General features: G+C 42.2%; 1 protein-coding gene across 2 annotated transcripts in view; it reads left to right on the top strand.

Moving 5' to 3' along the window:
• Positions 1 to 14738, top strand: part of COLQ (collagen-like tail subunit (single strand of homotrimer) of asymmetric acetylcholinesterase) — a 37678-nt gene extending 22940 nt beyond the window's left edge. For both annotated transcript variants that reach the window (XM_009888915.1, XM_009888914.1), the window contains 6 exons: positions 4139 to 4235; positions 6015 to 6154; positions 9033 to 9152; positions 10030 to 10150; positions 12592 to 12694; positions 14669 to 14738. In XM_009888915.1, coding sequence (XP_009887217.1) covers positions 4139 to 4235; positions 6015 to 6154; positions 9033 to 9152; positions 10030 to 10150; positions 12592 to 12694; positions 14669 to 14738 — 651 coding nt within the window. The remainder of the gene's footprint in view (positions 1 to 4138; positions 4236 to 6014; positions 6155 to 9032; positions 9153 to 10029; positions 10151 to 12591; positions 12695 to 14668) is intronic.
• Positions 14739 to 17747: the final 3009 nt, after the last annotated feature.

The raw sequence follows: 17747 nt of genomic DNA, 5'->3' as shown, positions 1-17747 counted from the left end.
CCTGAGGCTGACTTAGCAAGCAGGACTGCTCAATTTATGGGCAGCTTGGTCGGCTGCAATGGCAAATGGGATATATCCAAAATTCAACACTTTTCAACCTGCCCAGGTGTCATTGTCCACCCCTAGCAAAAACAGGTGCCTGGGATGACCAAAGGAAGGTTTGTAGGAAAACACTGGAGTTCTGGGGCTCTGAGTGAGGGAAGGATTGCTGTAGATGCTACAAAAACCAGCCCCGCCTCTCCTCAGCTCTGGGCAGAGGGACAGCGTCAGCATCTTGCAAGGGACATCCCATTGCCTGTCCATGAATTTTCTCTCTGGCTCACCAGTGCAAAGAGCTACAGTACCTCTGCTAGCAAAAACACTGCTTGCGTGCACTGGCAGTAGCCGCCTGTATACTAAGAATGGTATGCTGTAATGGATTAAATTGGTGTGGTCTGTGGCCATGAAAGCCACTGGTCTATACATTCAAACCTCAGTCCTGTATTGCACCGTAATACACTCCTGGTTTCTAGCACATGCAGTTAGTGTGCATCCAGAATCTGCTCAGGCCCGCCTGGAGGATGCTTTTTGTCCACACAATTTGGTTGAGTTAAGCTTTGCCCAGGCCCAAGTGTTGGTCAACACGAATCAGCTTGCAGAGCCGCAAGGCCTTGGAGATGTCCCACATGCAATGCAAAGAACCAAAGCACCAAAACACCCTCTTTGTTTCTCTCATTTCCTCTGCTAACACTAAACCAAGATTGATTTTTTAGACTGGATATTTATATGACGCTTGTCACAATAGTACTGCATGCCAGGGACAAATTCTTCTGTGCTGAGAAAGGTCAGGAAGACACATAGTGACCTTAAAGGATGGTAATCTCATATGGAAGCTGTTCAGGAATGGGATGGTTGACAAATGGTCCTTATTTAGATCTTAAAATAATTAAGCTGGCAGAACTATTTTTTCAGACTTTCAGATGAATTGTGAAGACCAGGAATTGTGTGTAAATTTAATACTGACTCCTCCATTATAGCATTTTCCAAGGATAAGGTAGCAATATTGGTATAGTTACCTGTTCAAGTTACCAAATAGGCTTCTTTCAGCCGATGTTTCCTTGTGTATTTATTTTAAGCAATGATATTGGGAGTAACAGGGAGACCAGTTCCTGGTGCTCTAAATTGCCACCTGCAGAACCTGTTTCTTTCCTCTGACTGAGAGGGAAGGGAACCTGTTCTAGCTAGACTGACTTTGGTGTTAATGTGCATCTGCTAAGGTACAGGAGCTTGTAGATGTGGTGGTTAATGGGCTCTGCTGAATGATTCATTTGCAGTCTGGCTGTGCCCAGCATTGCAAACAGAGACACACGCCTGCTTCACCGTTGGTCTGATGCCATCAGCTAATATCTGAACCGAAAGAATAGCCAGTGTGGGGAAAAATTAAAAGTTGGGTGCTAGGGAGGGAATAATAGGTCACCAAGTAAGGAAGGTTATGTGCAATGTAAGTCTGCTAGAGGACCCAAAAGAATTATTTTTTTGTCTTTGATCTATCAGGTCTTAAAAGCTGATATGTCCTTTTTGCTTTTTTTTTGTTTGGGCTTTTTTTTTGTAAACTGTGCTTGTCTGTCCTGCCAAAAGTAATGAGCGTGTGCACAGAATATCTTTCTGCAGTGTAAGGCAAAGAGGACATAGCACCTGCAGATCAGCTTCAACACAGTGCACTTCTTACTTGACTTCAGACGTTTTGTTAGATTACATAGTGTCTCAATTGGAAAGCGGTGACATAAGGCATGTCATAATTTAAGGCAACAACCAGTGTGACTAAAAGAATTATAGTCTGGCCCTAAATTATGATTTCTGGGCGCAAGGCTTAGTACACAACCTCTTCCTTGGTGCCCTGAAAGCAATTTCAACATTGATCTTCTGCAGGAAAACTGTGTTTCCCTCTGTAATTAGTGAACTAGATATTTCCTTTCTTCTTTTTCAATCCTTTGAAAAAACTTGAGAGTGGGGATTTTAAGGCTCTGTGGGTCTGGCCACTGCCTTTAAGTGCTGTAGTTACCCTCTGGCTGTTTGTTCAGCTGAGAGGATAGTTTCCATCAACATGGGGCCATTTCCTGTCCCTTGATCCAGCTGACATCCCCAGATAAAAGCAGCTAAATTAGGAAGGTGTCACTTCCACTTCCATTTTGAGATACGTCTTGATTATCTCACTGACTTCTTCAGCTCTCCTCTGCCTCTGGGGCAGGCTCTTCCTAAAAGGTGGCCAGGAGGTGGGAGTCACAAGTCACAGCCTCACTGCCCTCAAACTGGGATATAACACCCAAAGGTTTGTAACTTGGGAACTGACCCTAAGGCACAATTTTAGGGTTTCAGCCTTGGTAAGGAGGAATGACTTAGAGCTTTAGATAACGTTATTTTGAAAGAAGGGAGAGGAATATAAATATTGTCCATGGGAAAAGCTTTTCTGAATGCCATGGGTACATGTGAAAAGAAACAAGGCAAAAATATTTAATATAAATCTCGCCTTTATTATTTAATCTATCTGTGCTAAACAAGAGAGCATTAAGTGATCATTCCTCCAAAGCAGAAAACCCATCAGACAGCTCGTTTTCAGGCAGTACATGTCTGACTGGCACTGGCTTGCCTCTGCCAGTTCGCTGCTGTGGGGGGGAAAGAGATTTCCCACAGACTTCTTTGGGGCTACAAAATCCTGGTCTGCTGGTTCTGTGTCATGTAACATAAGAAGTAATTAGGGATCAGCATCACTGACATTCACATAAATCCTGGAATATTTTGATGGCACAGAGCTTACCTAACAGGATTAAGCAAAGCAAATATTCAATTAGTTCTTTATGGGCCATGGCAAAATCAAGCTTCTTCTGGTGAAATGGTCAAGTGACATTCAAACATATCCATGGGATGCAAAATGTTATATAGCAACAAATTATTTTAGCATATATTACTACATATGCTTCATTACTCTGAAATTAGACATGTAACCATTCAGCATGCACCTGTGAATGCACATTAACTTGGAATTACTCTATCCTCAAATAATTCATCTACTTTATCGTTAAAGGAAAGCTTACACAGTACACGTCATCTTTGATATGCTAAATAATGTATGCGGCTACATAAAAATCAAATCAGATATGTAAGCTTTAAGCTATGTAATACCCTTCTGAAATTTAAAGCTGAGAAATCTAAGCCTTGGAGAGTATATGACCAGGAGGGTAAATACAGTTATTTTTAATAAGTGTCACCATATTAAATTTAGGAGCAAAAACAGGAAGGTACTGAAAAGTTCTAGGGTGCAACTTCCAAATGCCTAAGGGTATGGCTGCACAAACAAGCTCCCATGAGGCAAATCAGGGCTTATTTTACAGAATATTTAGCTATTGTATGGTAACTGTGTGTAAGCTCATCTCCCATAGGTAATTTTACAGCATTTTGACTGAGTGATGGATAAGGTACCAGAGGGACACCATTTATCAGCATGGTGTTGCCACACAGGAGCTTTCACTTTGTAAAGCCAAGCCCCTGCTTGCCTTGCGATGATTTGTTAACAGAGCTATACCCACGGTGAAAGTCAAGGAGATACCGGAGTCCAGGCACCTAAAGTACTTATGAAAACAGCTCGGGCCTCAAAGTCATTAGTGTGCTTCTGAAAGACTGCACCCTAAGACTGGGAAATGTCACTGTGGAAGCCCTTGCCAACTCCTTATTGAATTTTCTTTTTTTTTTTTTTTTTTTTCCCCCATTGTGTATTAGTGCAGTAACTAAATATTTCCAGGGTCACCTATTTCAGCTTCACCAGCCCTTTTGTTCTGAGCTTCACTGACTCTTAGAGAGCTACCAGGGGTAAAAAGTCACACTTAAAGAAAGGCCACCAGAACAGGGTGATTCCTGACTCCATACAGAGCAGATCTGCTGAGACCATTCACTTTTAGGAGCTGAAGTCCTGCCTGGACGTGCTTTTCTATCTCCATGTATAAAAGGACAACACCTCTTCCCTGGGGTGGTGGCTACGTATTTCATGCTGCACACTCCTATTGGCAAATGTCTTGGGTCTCTTGAAAGGGAAACCAGTGCTGGCTGGAAGAGGTTGTGTGTTATTAATAGTTTAGCAAATAAACGGATGTCTCCTCTCTCCTAGGGGCTAAAGGGAGACATTGGACCTGCGGGTGTCATGGGTCCACCTGGAAGGCCTGGTCCTTCTGGCCAGCCAGGCCCTCCTGGACCTTCAGGATTGGGTAAGCAGGAGATCGGGTGATTTCCTAAACAGCGTCCCTGCTCCCCAGCCCTTCCTCACTCATCGCGTGTGCCTACATAGGCCCCTTTACAAAAAGTGCTGCAGGACTTCATTTGCTTCTCCACTGACAGCAAGGAGAGGATTTCTCCTGAATGCAGATCATGCCATCCTTGTCCATTATAAGGACTACATACATTACTTTAAAGCCTACATTATGGCTTCTGACGTTTCAAATGAAACCAAAAACATGACCTGTGGGACTTTGGTAGATGGGGATGATGAAAAGCCGTCTGGCAACCTTGAAGGGACTCATTAATCTCCATCATCAAAGGCCTGCTGCTTCTCCAGATATCCTGGCTTACAGTGAAAGATTGTGATTTCTAATCATCCAGAACATACGCACCCTGTGCCGCTCTGTAAAATAAAAACAGATGAGACTCAAGTCACAATAGCAGTAAGGAAAGAAGGGAAGAGAAGGAAAGGGATAGAAGTCAGAGGGGAAAAAAAGGACAGTGAAAAAAAACCTTTCTCTTTTTAGTTAAGTGCTGTAGATCTGTGCTCACTGCAATTGTGCATATTGTAGAAATCACAAGAAAAATCTTCTAACTGGTAATTGTAGAGCTTCAAAGCTATACAAGCCCATGTACTCTGGGCAGCTTGTGGTAAACATGAAGGACAATGCACAACCCACAATGTTCAGTGACAGTGAACCCTTAGGTAGGGTTTTCTCAACCTGGACGTATACTAAAGTACCTGAAAAGAAAACCAAAACCGGTTGGAAACTACTGTTGCCTCAAACAGACAACAGCTGCTTGCGCTACAGCCGATCTGTTCCATGTCCTCTTCTATTTTCTTTCCCTTTTTCTTCCCTGGCTTACATCAGTGGGCAGGAGGTCTCTTCTTGTGGTGGTGTAGAAATGCTACATCTGTGAAGCTGGGGGCTGCTTCAAAATTGTCCCATATCTCATGTCTCCCATTATGAAACATCTTTGTCTTGAGTAAATTAGCTGGAAGTTTTCAGAGGGCAGAATTTTCTCCAAGCCAATGGGAAGGCAGCCAGGTTCTTGAGATTACATTTTAAAGGCTTTATTCCATCCATAGAAAGTTTATGTGTCAGGCTTGTTAATCTTTTTCCTCTAGACTATAAATTCTGATCCTAAAAGACTTTTCTGTAATGATGTCACTGTTTGCAGTATGAACATGTTGGCTCATAGTCTAATTCTGCAGAGTAGCGCATTGTTGCCAAAGTTTGAAAGTCAAAGAGCAGTATTTTTTTTATTTTTTATTTGTAGCATTCCTGTATTTCTAGATGGGTTTTCCTGTACAGAAACCTCTGAAAAAGCATTGCTCAAGTGGCTGTACGAATGCACAAGTCCAATACGTTGTGGATGTATGCAGAGTCTGGCTCTACTAAACTTCGTGCATAGGTGCTGTAGAATGATCTGTGTGTTCATCATGTCCTGAATTTCCACAGCTTCAAACAGGCTGACATCTATTCTAAGCAAATGATCTCTCTCTTTCTCTGTAAAGTTGGTAGGAAAATTTAAAAAGTGATCCAAAACAATATGACTGTGGTACAAACTCAGGTCTTTCTCCTGATGAGCTGGAATTGGTGGTTCTGGCAATCCCTCCTTCAGTTCCCAGTGGATGAGGTGGGAGATGTGCATACCTGAAAACTTAGGTAAATGCATATATCTACCTGACCTGTACTTTTTCCACTAAGGCAACATTTGTCTATTATTAGCTTCATAACAAAGCAACCTGGTATTTTGCTTCCTAGGGCAATTCGCAACAGGACCAAAAGGGGAAAGAGGACTTCCAGGGCCTCCAGGGAGATGTCTCTGCAGATACCCACAACATGTGAATAACCCACCCTATGAGGAACCTGCGTTTGGACACAGTTATCCGAAAGTCCCCGCGGTAAGCAGATTACATGGGGGAGGATGCGAGTGATTTTTAAATACTTTAATTATTAGAGGGGTTGTATTCGCAAATGGTTTGGAGTTAAGCTGTCTGTATGTAGGCAATGTGTTAGTTCTAGAATCCACAGCCTCTGAGATCCAGTCAGTGCAAAAGAGTCTGGTCTCATAACTAGTCTGAGGGTTGTGTGTTGAGGTGCTGAAATGCAGCTGTTTCAAACCATCAGCGATGCAGCACATGTTTAGAAACCTTTTTACAAGTCTGAGGATGCTCTCTTCCATCTGCTACTGCACATACATCATCTGCTCTTTTTGTTTCAGTCAATTGAAATGTATTTCAGATTGGTCAGAGAAGGAAGCATCTCTTACTTGCTTATTTTTGATATCTTCTTCTGCAAAGACAGTGATTTCAGAATTGAATATTGGGGTCAAGCATTTTGCGTATAAGATAGAACTTTCTCCCAAAGCACAGACCCTCCACCTTGAAACAAAAAGGATTCTCCACAAATGATGGGAGTCAGACTTCTAAGCTCCTGTCTGCAGACATACACTTTATACAGCTAATTTCAATCTCTAGCCTTCTGGCAAGCATTTTTACGAGCAAATTGGACAAAGTACTTTAAAGGAAAAGACATTGCTGAAAAGGGATCTATCAATCTTTCATCTCTGATTTCTCTGGGCTTTGTAAATACTGTTTCTGTACTTCTCCTTCCACTGGGCCCTGCCTTATTATTGTGTGCATTGTAGCACTTAATCAGCAATGAAAATGCTACCTTGCTGCTGTGTACCGGCATGGCCCAGCCACTCCACTCATGCAAGTGGGTATTGCGCTGTGTCTGGTCGTCTCTGAATGACAATAAGCAGCGATTAGCTTTGTTAACTTTCTCATCTGTCACCTTGTCAGAAAGCTGCTACAGTGTGTGAAAGGGCCATACTCACCACACTGTCCATTAAACTGGGTCATTGAACTCAATCTTCTGCATGAGTGGGTGGCAAGACTTGTCAGCTGCTCGCTCATCCTTGCCTGTGTTGCATTACAAAAAAAGCCCCATTATTTTTAAAACTCGACGGTGAGAGAAGAAAGTGCATGAAATAAAGATTCATATCACATCATGCTGCACACTATTGCAATGAACTATTATGATGTACTTCATGGCATAGAGAGCTCATAGGACAAGGTATACGGCTGGCAATGTTCTGTGTAGGTCTTATGACCCTTCTCCATCTGGAACAGTTCCATGTTAGATCTTAAAAGGTGGTAATGGGAGTGCAACTACCTAAAATATAATACCCTACACTATCTCTGTGAACCTTCATTTGATGATGATCGAGTGCCATTTCTGTTCTCAGAAATGAGGGGTGGCAGAGAGGCAAACCTCAGCTCTGAAAGGGGAGCACGTGCAGAGCACCGCTTCCCCTTTGCCCTCCCCACTTGTTTTACTCTCAAGTGTCAAAAGTGGGAGCTTAAACATTGCTATTATTTATTCTGTTCAGATCCCCATGTAACAGCTTTGAAGCCTGCCTTGTACCACTTGAAAACTATGGTCGGGGTTTCTATAGCTACGCATGGAAACGCCCCAGAGACGGTGCTCTGTGCCCCCAGCCCCCATGTCGCGTGGTTCACCAAAGCAGCATCCCACCGCAGCATCCCACTGCAGCACGTCCCTGCTGCAATCACTCACTCGCCCATCAACTCCTCCAATGCCAGCACTGGCAGAGGAGGGGACAGGCTAGGAAACAAAGCACTGGTTTTCTGCCACTCTCTAAGGTTCATTCCAGTTTTTAAATCTTTTGCAATTTCAAAGGCCACTATCTGTAACAGAGAGTTTCAGAGAGCACAGATATGCTATTGATTTCAAGAGAAATTAGAGCTTTGGGGCTGAGACTTGAGCTGCTGAACACAATTACAGAATCAGTTCTTTGCTGGCTTCCTTTGCTTGCTTTCATTCAAGCTGAAGGCATTTTTATTCAATGCTTCTTTAATGAAATTGGCCTTTGTCAGGGGCTATGGGAATATTCTGCTATGTGAAAATTTCAGAGTATCTCAGGGTTTTAAAAAGAGCCAGTTCTGTTTATGCTGGTGGGAATCAGGCTCAGACCTAAATCCATTTTGCTCAGAAGCACTCCATTTGCTTTTTCTTAATTTAAAAATGGTTTGAATCTTGCTAAAATTAATTTGATTAAGCTGCAAAAGGAAGAGATCATTTCCTAATGCCCCTTACAGCCAATTTCAGCCACTGAGACATTAAAAAAATGGGTAAGAGAACAGCTCATCCTAATTTTTCCATTTTGAACTAGTTTTTTTTCTGTTTAATTGAAGACTTGGCCTTACAATAAAGTAATGCACATAAAGAAACATGCATTTCAATGACATATTAAATCTAAACAAAGTACAAAGTAGTAAAAGATAAGTGAAGGTTGCATTAAGCAACTCATTATTTTGTGGCCATGAGCATGCCTAAAAAATTATAGCCAAACCCACAAAAAGCACTTATGCCCATATGGATTTAGTGTTTGAGCAACTTTTTTTTTTTTTTTCTTAGCGATGATTGTGCACGAGTATTTGCATGATCATTACCTGTGGATGTACATTTTGAAACAGGGGCCATTGGAGCCATAGACCCGTGCCCAGGAAAGACCATTCTCCTTTGGAAACTTGTGCCTCTTCTTACCAGTTGCAAAGGAGCCTCTTATGGTCTGGCAGTCCATGGGTATAAGTTCTCAGACCATTCTGTTTCTGAAAACAACCAAACTATTTTTTTTCTGTGCAATTATTTACTTATTTGCAGATACATACGCCAGTTTACAAAACTAGGTTATGTGACAATGCAAAATACATCTTGAGAGCATTACCAATCACCTCTTTTTCTGTGCCTCAGATTTTTGTAGTGAATAATCAAGAAGAATTGGACCGGTTAAACACTGAAAATGCCTTAGCTTTTAGAAGAGATCAGAGATCTTTGTATTTCAAGGATACCTTTGGATGGCTCCCAATCCAGGTGAAAATATGACTGTGGTCTCAGAAAACTCGTGAGTGTATGTTTCATTTTTAAATACAGTACATACTTCTGTACTTAAGGTGTCATATAGAATCAATGAAGCAAGTGAGAAAAAGCACTTTTTTGACCACTGCCACAATTGTACCTAGTTCTGTGACTTTTGTTCATAGGACTCTTAATTACTGAGGCATTAACTAATCAGTGTTGCAGGTTTTGCTAAAGTCCCTGTAAACCAGGCTCTACTGGTGAACTCGTGCTGAGATCAGGGAATTACGATAGTAAAGACCATGTTTTATTTGACACAAAATAAGACAAAACTCACCACGGTCCAAAGTTGCGGGAAGACACAAACCCTGCAAACCAAAACCACATAGTGGTGCCCAGTGATAGGACAAGAGGTAATGGGCACAAACTTCAACATAGGAAGTTCCATCTTAACATGAGGAGGAACTTCTTTACTTTGAGGGTAGTGGAGCACTGGCACAGGCTGCCCAGAGAGGTGGTGGAGTCTCCCACACTGGAGACATTCAAAACCCACCTGGACGCTGTCCTGTGCAACCTGCTGTAGGTGACCCTGCTCTGGCGGGTGGGTTGGACTAGATGATCTCCAGAGGTCCCTTCCAACCCTGACCATTTTGTGATTCTGTGATTTCCTTATTGCTTCAAGGAGCTAAGCTAATTCCCGCTGAAATCAGCAGCGGGATCCTTCTTGTGTCCACTGGACTTTGAATCAGATTCTCTATAAACCCTGTGAACCACCAAGTAGCAGGGTATGAAAACCCCGTTGCAGGATCTGCCCCCCACAGCCCTTCAGCTCTGCTTGCTAGCCAGGCTGCTCGTGGTGAGCTCAGTAACCGCTGTGTGGTTTTTTGGCCAGCTCACCCCCTTCTATCCCGTGGATTACCGTTTTGAGGCTGGTGGTACCTGTGGAGATGGGATCGTACAGGACGGGGAAGAGTGCGACGATGGCAACGCGGTTGTGACTGATGACTGTATAAGTAAGTTACAGCATATCACAGCAGCCTCTTTGTACCAGGGAGGGTGTGTTGGTTGTTTCCACAGGGTACACCGCTGTGTAAATCACACAGGTGTTTCTCTCAGGGGAGCTTGCGTAGTTTGTGGATCAAGTTCAAGGCACTGGGAGAGGGAGGCACAATGGCCATAGTCTGATAATGAAGGTCCGTGCGTGTGGATGCCATGCACCAGCACAAGACAGAGGTGATGCCAAGCACTTCTCATGCATCCTCACTGAGGACCGCATACCCCACTGAGCAGAGGTGTCTGCAATCAGAGCAAAACACTGCTTTTGGGGGGGCCATAGTCTGATAATGAAGGTCCGTGCGTGTGGATGCCATGCACCAGCACAAGACAGAGGTGATGCCAAGCACTTCTCATGCATCCTCACTGAGGACCGCATACCCCACTGAGCAGAGGTGTCTGCAATCAGAGCAAAACACTGCATTTCAGGGGCCAAATCCAGCAGCTGGTTTACATACACACCTTCCCTGGGGGCTGCCGGCTTTCTGGCCAAAAGATGTAACATCCCTTTGCAGTGCACAACAAAACGCCGTTGGTTAGATGCTGAAGCTGGCTGTTTCTAATAGTAAGCTAGATCCTGGGTTCAGTAAAATCTCTTTGGATTTTGTTTTTCACTTGCCGGAGGAAGGTGTCAGCCCGCTACTTTCACTATTAAGTTTACACAACATTTGGTTCCTGTCTAGTCAAGCTTCTTTTCCATTTTGCTGGTTGTGGATAGTGAAGAGCATATAAGCATTCAAGGAGATGTGGCTACCTTCACTTCTACCTTTCAGTTTCTTTTGCCGCTTGATTTCTTCCCCAGAGCGCAGTGCTCTACACCACCTACAGTTGACATGCAGCAGGTTTGGTACTCTGTTGGTTCTAGCAAAGGGATGGTTCTTCACGTTTCGGAACAGATATCAGCCAACATTGAAGGATGAAATTTTTCTTTATTATTTATATAGCCCTCTGTCTTTTAGCCTGACTTTAAAAATGAGGTGTATGCAGCCACGCTCTGTGTGAGTTTGTCCATCCACCTGCCAGTCACCACCCTTCCCCTTATAACTTAGGAATCCCAGCCAACTTCTCAATGACAACAGGAAAGAGATTTCAATGGCAATTCAGTTGCAACACATATAGGGAGACATATAAATAAATGCCCCTCTAAGCTTGCCTGACTGCAGAGTAATCCAGTGAAAGAGCATGAGCTCTCCAGGCTCCGAGCATGAGAAAAATGATTCAATTAGAATTTGCAATCAACCATAGGAACAAGCATGCAGGCAAATTGTGTTCATTAGTTCTAGTGCTTGCAAAATTGTACACTGTGTGTCTGGAGGGACATTGTGTTACTTTGTGCTATACAGTTCAGGTTGATCAAGGCTTTGCAATACAGAGATTTCTGACACTGATGTGACCCAAAGAGTTATCATTGAGCTACTTGGAAATGAGCACATTGTCATCATTCAGCTCTTGTGACTGAACCAAAAGAAAAAGGCTAACCAAGTGCTAAGTGGATTTAATTGTAAAATAAGCTCGTTCTTAGAAGCATCAGTTTCTAATAAACAGGTCCTTGGTGCAATTTAATCATTTCTATTCATAAATAACCCACTTTAACTCTTATAAACTCCCTATTCTTGACTGTCCTTTTAATCCATTGTTTAATACTGTCTCCAAGAAGATGTTAAAAGGATTTCAGCTAAATGAGTTTGTTCAAGTGGTGAAGTCATACTCAAGAAGTTGAAGACATCAAAAGCCAAGTCCAGTTGCTAAAATAGCAAACAAACCCACAAATTACTGCAGCCTGCCTGCCAGTCACCATGAAAAAATGTCACAAGGCCCACTCACTCTCAATTCAGTAGGAGTCAGCCGTGGGAAAAACACCTTTTTGGCAATCATTACAGCTTTTTTTTTTTTTTTGATAGACAGGCAATAGATCTGCATAATTCTGTTTGTATGTGGAAACTCGCTTGCAGTAGACACACATAGATACTGTGCAATATTGGGTAAAAATCTAGGTTGGGATTTTTCAAACCACTTAATGACCTCAGAGCGTTTTTTTGAAATTTTGACTTCCCCAAATCATTTATGTTAACTGTATTTTATGCTTCCTTTAATTTGTTTTGATAGTAATTATCCAGCGTAATAATAATTATGAGAATAAATGCTGTTGTAATTAGCGTTACTGTAGTAATTATTTTTGTAAGTAAGTTATCCGTTCTTTCCCTTGGTTATTGAAATTAGGCTAAAAAAAGCATATTCTTTGTAGTGAAGAATATTGCTCCTCCTAAGACAGTCCTTGCAGGATGTCGTCCCCAAAATGCCGTGGTTTATACTTTACCCTTAAAAATCTGGTTCCACTTAGCTTACCTGCCTCTTTTATATAAAGTGCTTTGAAGGTATTTCTTTCTCTATTTTTCACTAGGATGCCGACGTGCTTACTGCGGAGATGGCTACAGACATGAGGGGGTTGAAGACTGCGATGGGAAGGATTTTGGATATTTGACATGTAAAACATATCTCCCTGGGTATGTATGAGCTGTCTTCACTTTGGTTTGGTGGTGGGTTTTTTGGTGGGTTTTTCTTTTTCTTTTTCTTTTTTCTCTTAGCTAGTTTTAAAACAGAAAAGTATTACCCACTTAAACCTTGTTTCACTGGGGCCACTGCAGGCAGCAGGGGAGAAAGAGTCTATCAGATTATTTCTGCATGACATTGACTATAAGGGCTAAATCTCATCTCTCAATAATAATCACATGGTTCTTTCCTGTACAAAAAATAAGAAAGGTGATATAGACATAGGTTTTCCCATTTCTTGCAAACATTTCCTCATTTGGTGACATTATCTTTGCATGAATGTTCACCCATAATACACCAATAGTAGGAAAGACCATGAGGAGGTGATCACACTTAAGGGGGAAAAAGAATCCCAAAGTGCCACCTCCAACCAACCTCCTGTTGCTTTTGCAGGTAGGTACTCTAGGGGTATCTTTGTTTCATGAATCAACCCATCATCTATCAGCCTTTCGGTCAGCAGCAGATGCAAAGCCAAGCATCTGCTTAGCAATGTCCTTCATTTAAAGCATCTGCTTATTGTTGTCTTCCCTTCTCTGCCTTTGTTTAAGCAGCTTCCTCTGGTCAGCGTTTTGCCTCCAACAGCAGTACCTCTAACTGTCAGGTATTGTTACTGCCTAACAGGAAACATTTAATTTGCAAATGAAATTATGCGCAGAGCCCTCATCATTCATGGAAGAATAATGTGCTAATTGACAGGAATAAGAAACCACAGGATGTCTTTGTAAGTCAAGTGCTGTGCTAATCCTTCCACTGCCATTGTTGGAGTGCTCCTGGTGTAAGAGATTACTAAAATCGAGACCAGCAAACCTGACAACCTGCAACATTTTACACAGATCTCATCTTAAGACAGCATGGAGCTCTTTCTCTTGTGAAAACTATTCCCTTTTAAGAATCTGAAGTTTAGTGCCAAAAATAACACCACAAAAGCTTGAGAATTTTTTATAAATTTCATCTTCTGTGTATTATCAAGTTGTGAAGAGCAACCGAGATGCTTTATTTTTGTGCATGCACTCTGAAAATTATCTGCTAAACTAAAGAAAATGCTGTGACTCATCAGTAAAATGGGATAAGTATGTGAGCGTGGCACTCCCGTGGGAGTTTCATCCCAAAGCCCTTTCTCCTCCAAGAGCTCTGCTGCAACAGATTTTCCCATTTTCTACTCTTTCCAGCCCCCAAATCCCTCCTCATATTTCACACACCTTCACTTCAGATCTTATGTTGGTTTTCCGAGAATGTGGGTTATCCAAGGACACAGTTTTAAGGACCTACTTTATGGCTGCTTGTGGATTATCTAATAGATGGGTTATTCACATATGCTAGCAGTAAAAATTCATCAAAATGCTCGTTTTATTAACATCTCTGGTCAGGACCTCAGTAGGTAGAGTCACTTCAGCTCAGTTTAAGTCAGTAGAAGGACAAAATTACTGTTTTTCTTTATTTTTTAAGGACCGTTGCATTTATTTTTTTTTTCTTTCAAAGATGGGTATGTGTCACTATCGCCATTTCAAGTACATGAAAAATAAGTTAAAGGAAAGGCACAGTCATGCCTGCTGGAGCTATTGGAAGTAACTGGAAAAACACTTAACTCAGAGTCTCAGATATTTCCTTACACAGTTCCTGTGGGTGAGCGCAAAGGCCTCCTGCACCCACCCCCGCGTAACACTCAAGTCCCACTGCCAGTGGGGTTTTTTTTAATTGATTTTACTGGGAATTAAGTCTTCATTCATAGTTTCTCCTGGACTCTTACTTTGCTGACAAGGGAGAGCACAGTAGACCACTGATGGAAATTACCCTCTTATTTGGGTTCCTGTACGTCGCTGCCCTTGGCATTTTCTGATGTTCTTCATTCCTACAGAGAGTTACATCTAGAAACCATACAGTGTGAACTATAGCATACTTTGAAACTGAGATATTATCTTTTCTTTCAGGTCTTACGGAAAATTGCGGTGCACTTCTTACTGCTACATTGACTCTACACAGTGTCGGTACTTCACATGAGGGGAGCAGAGGTGGGTAGCATCCCACATGTTGCGGGGTGCTAGGTGCTACACTATCATCTATCCAACAAGGACTGGGACAAAAAAAAACCCACCCACATCTGTGTGAAAACAAACAAAGGGACGTCACGCTGCTGATGGCCATTTTGAGATGTTTTTCTTTTTTTTTTTTAAATTAAGTCAGACTGCGAAGAAATAGGACCACTGCATCCTGTCTTAATAGAGGAATGTCAAACAGTGTTTGCCAGTAAGACTTTCCTGTGGCTGTGGATAGCGACTTGTTCGCTGTCACAAATGCGACGTTGAGCCACTGGAAACTGAATTTCATGAACCAGGAATAGTGTGTAACAATTACCTCGACTTAGCACTGTTACACCTACATGTAAGCTCTTCAGGGTTTTTGTCTTTAAACCTTCTCAGCATAAACACAAAGCATATCTTGGGTGCGGTGTTTATAGAGATGTACTCTTTTAATACAATGTGAACTCTACAAGTGTTGTATCCACACGAGTGCTGACTTCAGTGACATTAAGGTTAACTGTACACCTTTGTGGGTCGAAGGAAGTAAATACTTTAAAAATCAGCAAATCAGCCAAAAATGTTGGTTAACTTCACCTTCAGGCTAAGACGTTTGGCTGTGCGTGCCTGTGTGCATGCATGGAAATGCAAGCAGTCAAAGGTGGACTGAAACTGCAAACCACGAAGGCCAAACTGGACAAATAAAGTGTGAAATAGCCAAGGAGCTCTCTCCAAGAAGAAAATCAGACAAGGAGGGAAGAAAAAGAAAGAACGTATTTCCGTATTTTCAGCCCATTTCTGAGCTGGCTGGGCTCTGCGTGACCCCAAAGGGGCTGGGACAGCATCAGTCACCTGCCTGAAAACACAGCGTGACCATGTACACATCGCCTTAACTCTGGTTTCCATACTGGAAGGTCTTTTCATTTTCATCCCCTTGTCCACTCAACCTGCATCATTCAGTTACTGGTTATGCCCTGCCCTCTCTCCCCCTCTCTGCCGCTCGCTGTTTTCAACGTCGTATCTGGGGTACCCACCAGAGTATGTTCTCACTCTTCTATCGCTGTAAATCAGATCTTGGAGTAGGGTATTTATGGATGTTCATTCATGCTGTGTAATGTACATAGATTTTTGTTTTTCAGAAAGTTTGTTCAACTATATTAGCTCTGATAGGAGTCAGGGTAATTATATACTTATTTATTAGCAGGCATTAAAGAGCATGTTTCACGTGGGAAGCATATTAAATGTTATGTGAAAACAGAAGAAAATTAAACAAAGGATGTGCAGAATTCAGAACTAAGAGCCTCAAATCAAGGTGTTGCTTTCCTACAAGCCACTCGTTTCTGCTTCGTGATAAATGCTGTATACGACTGTTTGAAATGCTGGAGTTATCTGTACCAGTGACAGCACTGCAACAGCTGCTCTTACATTGGTGCTTCGGCAAAGGTTAAATAGAGGTGGATGTTGCGTTATAATGATAATGCATTAAAGCGATCAAGAAATACATACAACTTTTACCACCTGTATAGAAGAATTTAACTCTGCATGTCCAAAGTGACTGGAAATCACCAATCGAAAAAAAAAAACCAAAAAACCAAAATTAATGTACTCTTTGTGGCTATCACTTACCTGGGCTCTTTATGTTGCTGTGAAGTCAAGCCACCAGCATTTGTAGCCCAGTTCAATAGTTCAAAATTTTTCTTCTCGTTTCCTTTTTTTTTTTTTTAAACCAGAGGTCTTAATAAAAAGGTCAAGGAACCACTGTGCCAAGGAACTTGTCCATCATAAGCTCTGGAAATCTGGTCACTAGCACAGCTGCCTTTTAATTTCCTGTGCTTGTGCAAGCAGTGGGTTCCAGCAGCATCACACCACACGGGAGGCTCTGGAGGACAGCCACATTCCCAGCAGCACGTCCTGCTGGCCAACCCTCCGGCTGTGCCTCTGACAGCAGCTGCTGAGTGTCGCCATCCTGGGCTTGGAGAGACTTCATCTGAACTCCTCATCTTCCCCAAGGAGTTCATCTCTACCCTCCCCAAAAGGCTGGAGTCTTTGAGAAATTTGGTAATCCCAGTGGCCTGTCACCTTCAGTTTTAAGTCACATCCTTTTTAAAAGCTCCTCCCTCTGAAGGACATTGAAGTTGCAAAGCCAAGTGCACAGAGGGTAGGAAACGTAAACAGGAGCTCTGATCACGCAAGTAAAATTGTCCTGTGTTCAGGAAGGGGCGCATCACTCTGGTCAGAAAGCATTCACAAAGCATGGATGTTAACTGGACTTTATTAATGCAGCACAAACAATTTAGCATCTTAACAGAAAGAAAGGAATATAAGATATAAGGGAAAGAAAAAAGGCATGAAACAAGTTTCTTACTACCATTACTGTCTTGTTCCCCTCAGATGATAAAGCAAGAGACAGACGTCTAGGAAAGTGTTCAGTATATACAATTATTAAAGTGGCTAAAAAAAAAATAAATCCCCTTCCTCCTGATTTCTGACACATCTGCTTTATTATTAATTAGGAATTCTTCAGCTGGATGGTGCCTGGTCTGCTGTGAGTTATCTTCCCTCCTTCTCTGAGTTTCTTAACACATTGTGCCAAGTCTGGTTCAAAAGTTAATCGAGGCATTTCAGTTCCTTGGCCTTTTTTAACAGCAAATGCCTGGGGGAAAGTCTTCTAATGATTAGTATGCAACTCTAGAGGAATACAAAAATAGTATGAGCTTACACCATGCACTGTATTAAATATATACTAAAAATCCAGCTTGCACTTAATATATGATTAAATATATGTAGTTACCTACTGCATGTATTAGCAGCTCATGTCAATAAATCATGCTACCTTAGTTCTGGTATGTCCTTACCTTCACTTATTTCATTTTGGGTTTAACAACACATTTTTTAAATATAATTACCCAGTTTAAGATGCTGGAGAGGGAAAAAAACCCAGCGCCTCCTCTCCCACGCTTGCCGCCTCTCCCCGCCGGCTCTGTGCGGGCGC

This window comes from Charadrius vociferus, unplaced genomic scaffold (genome assembly GCF_000708025.1).
Source record: "Charadrius vociferus isolate BGI_N301 unplaced genomic scaffold, ASM70802v2 scaffold217, whole genome shotgun sequence".
Taxonomy (NCBI): Eukaryota; Metazoa; Chordata; class Aves; order Charadriiformes; family Charadriidae; genus Charadrius; species Charadrius vociferus.
The sequence above is the reverse complement of the archived record's forward strand: the minus strand, read 5'-3'. Positions and strand labels throughout refer to the sequence as shown.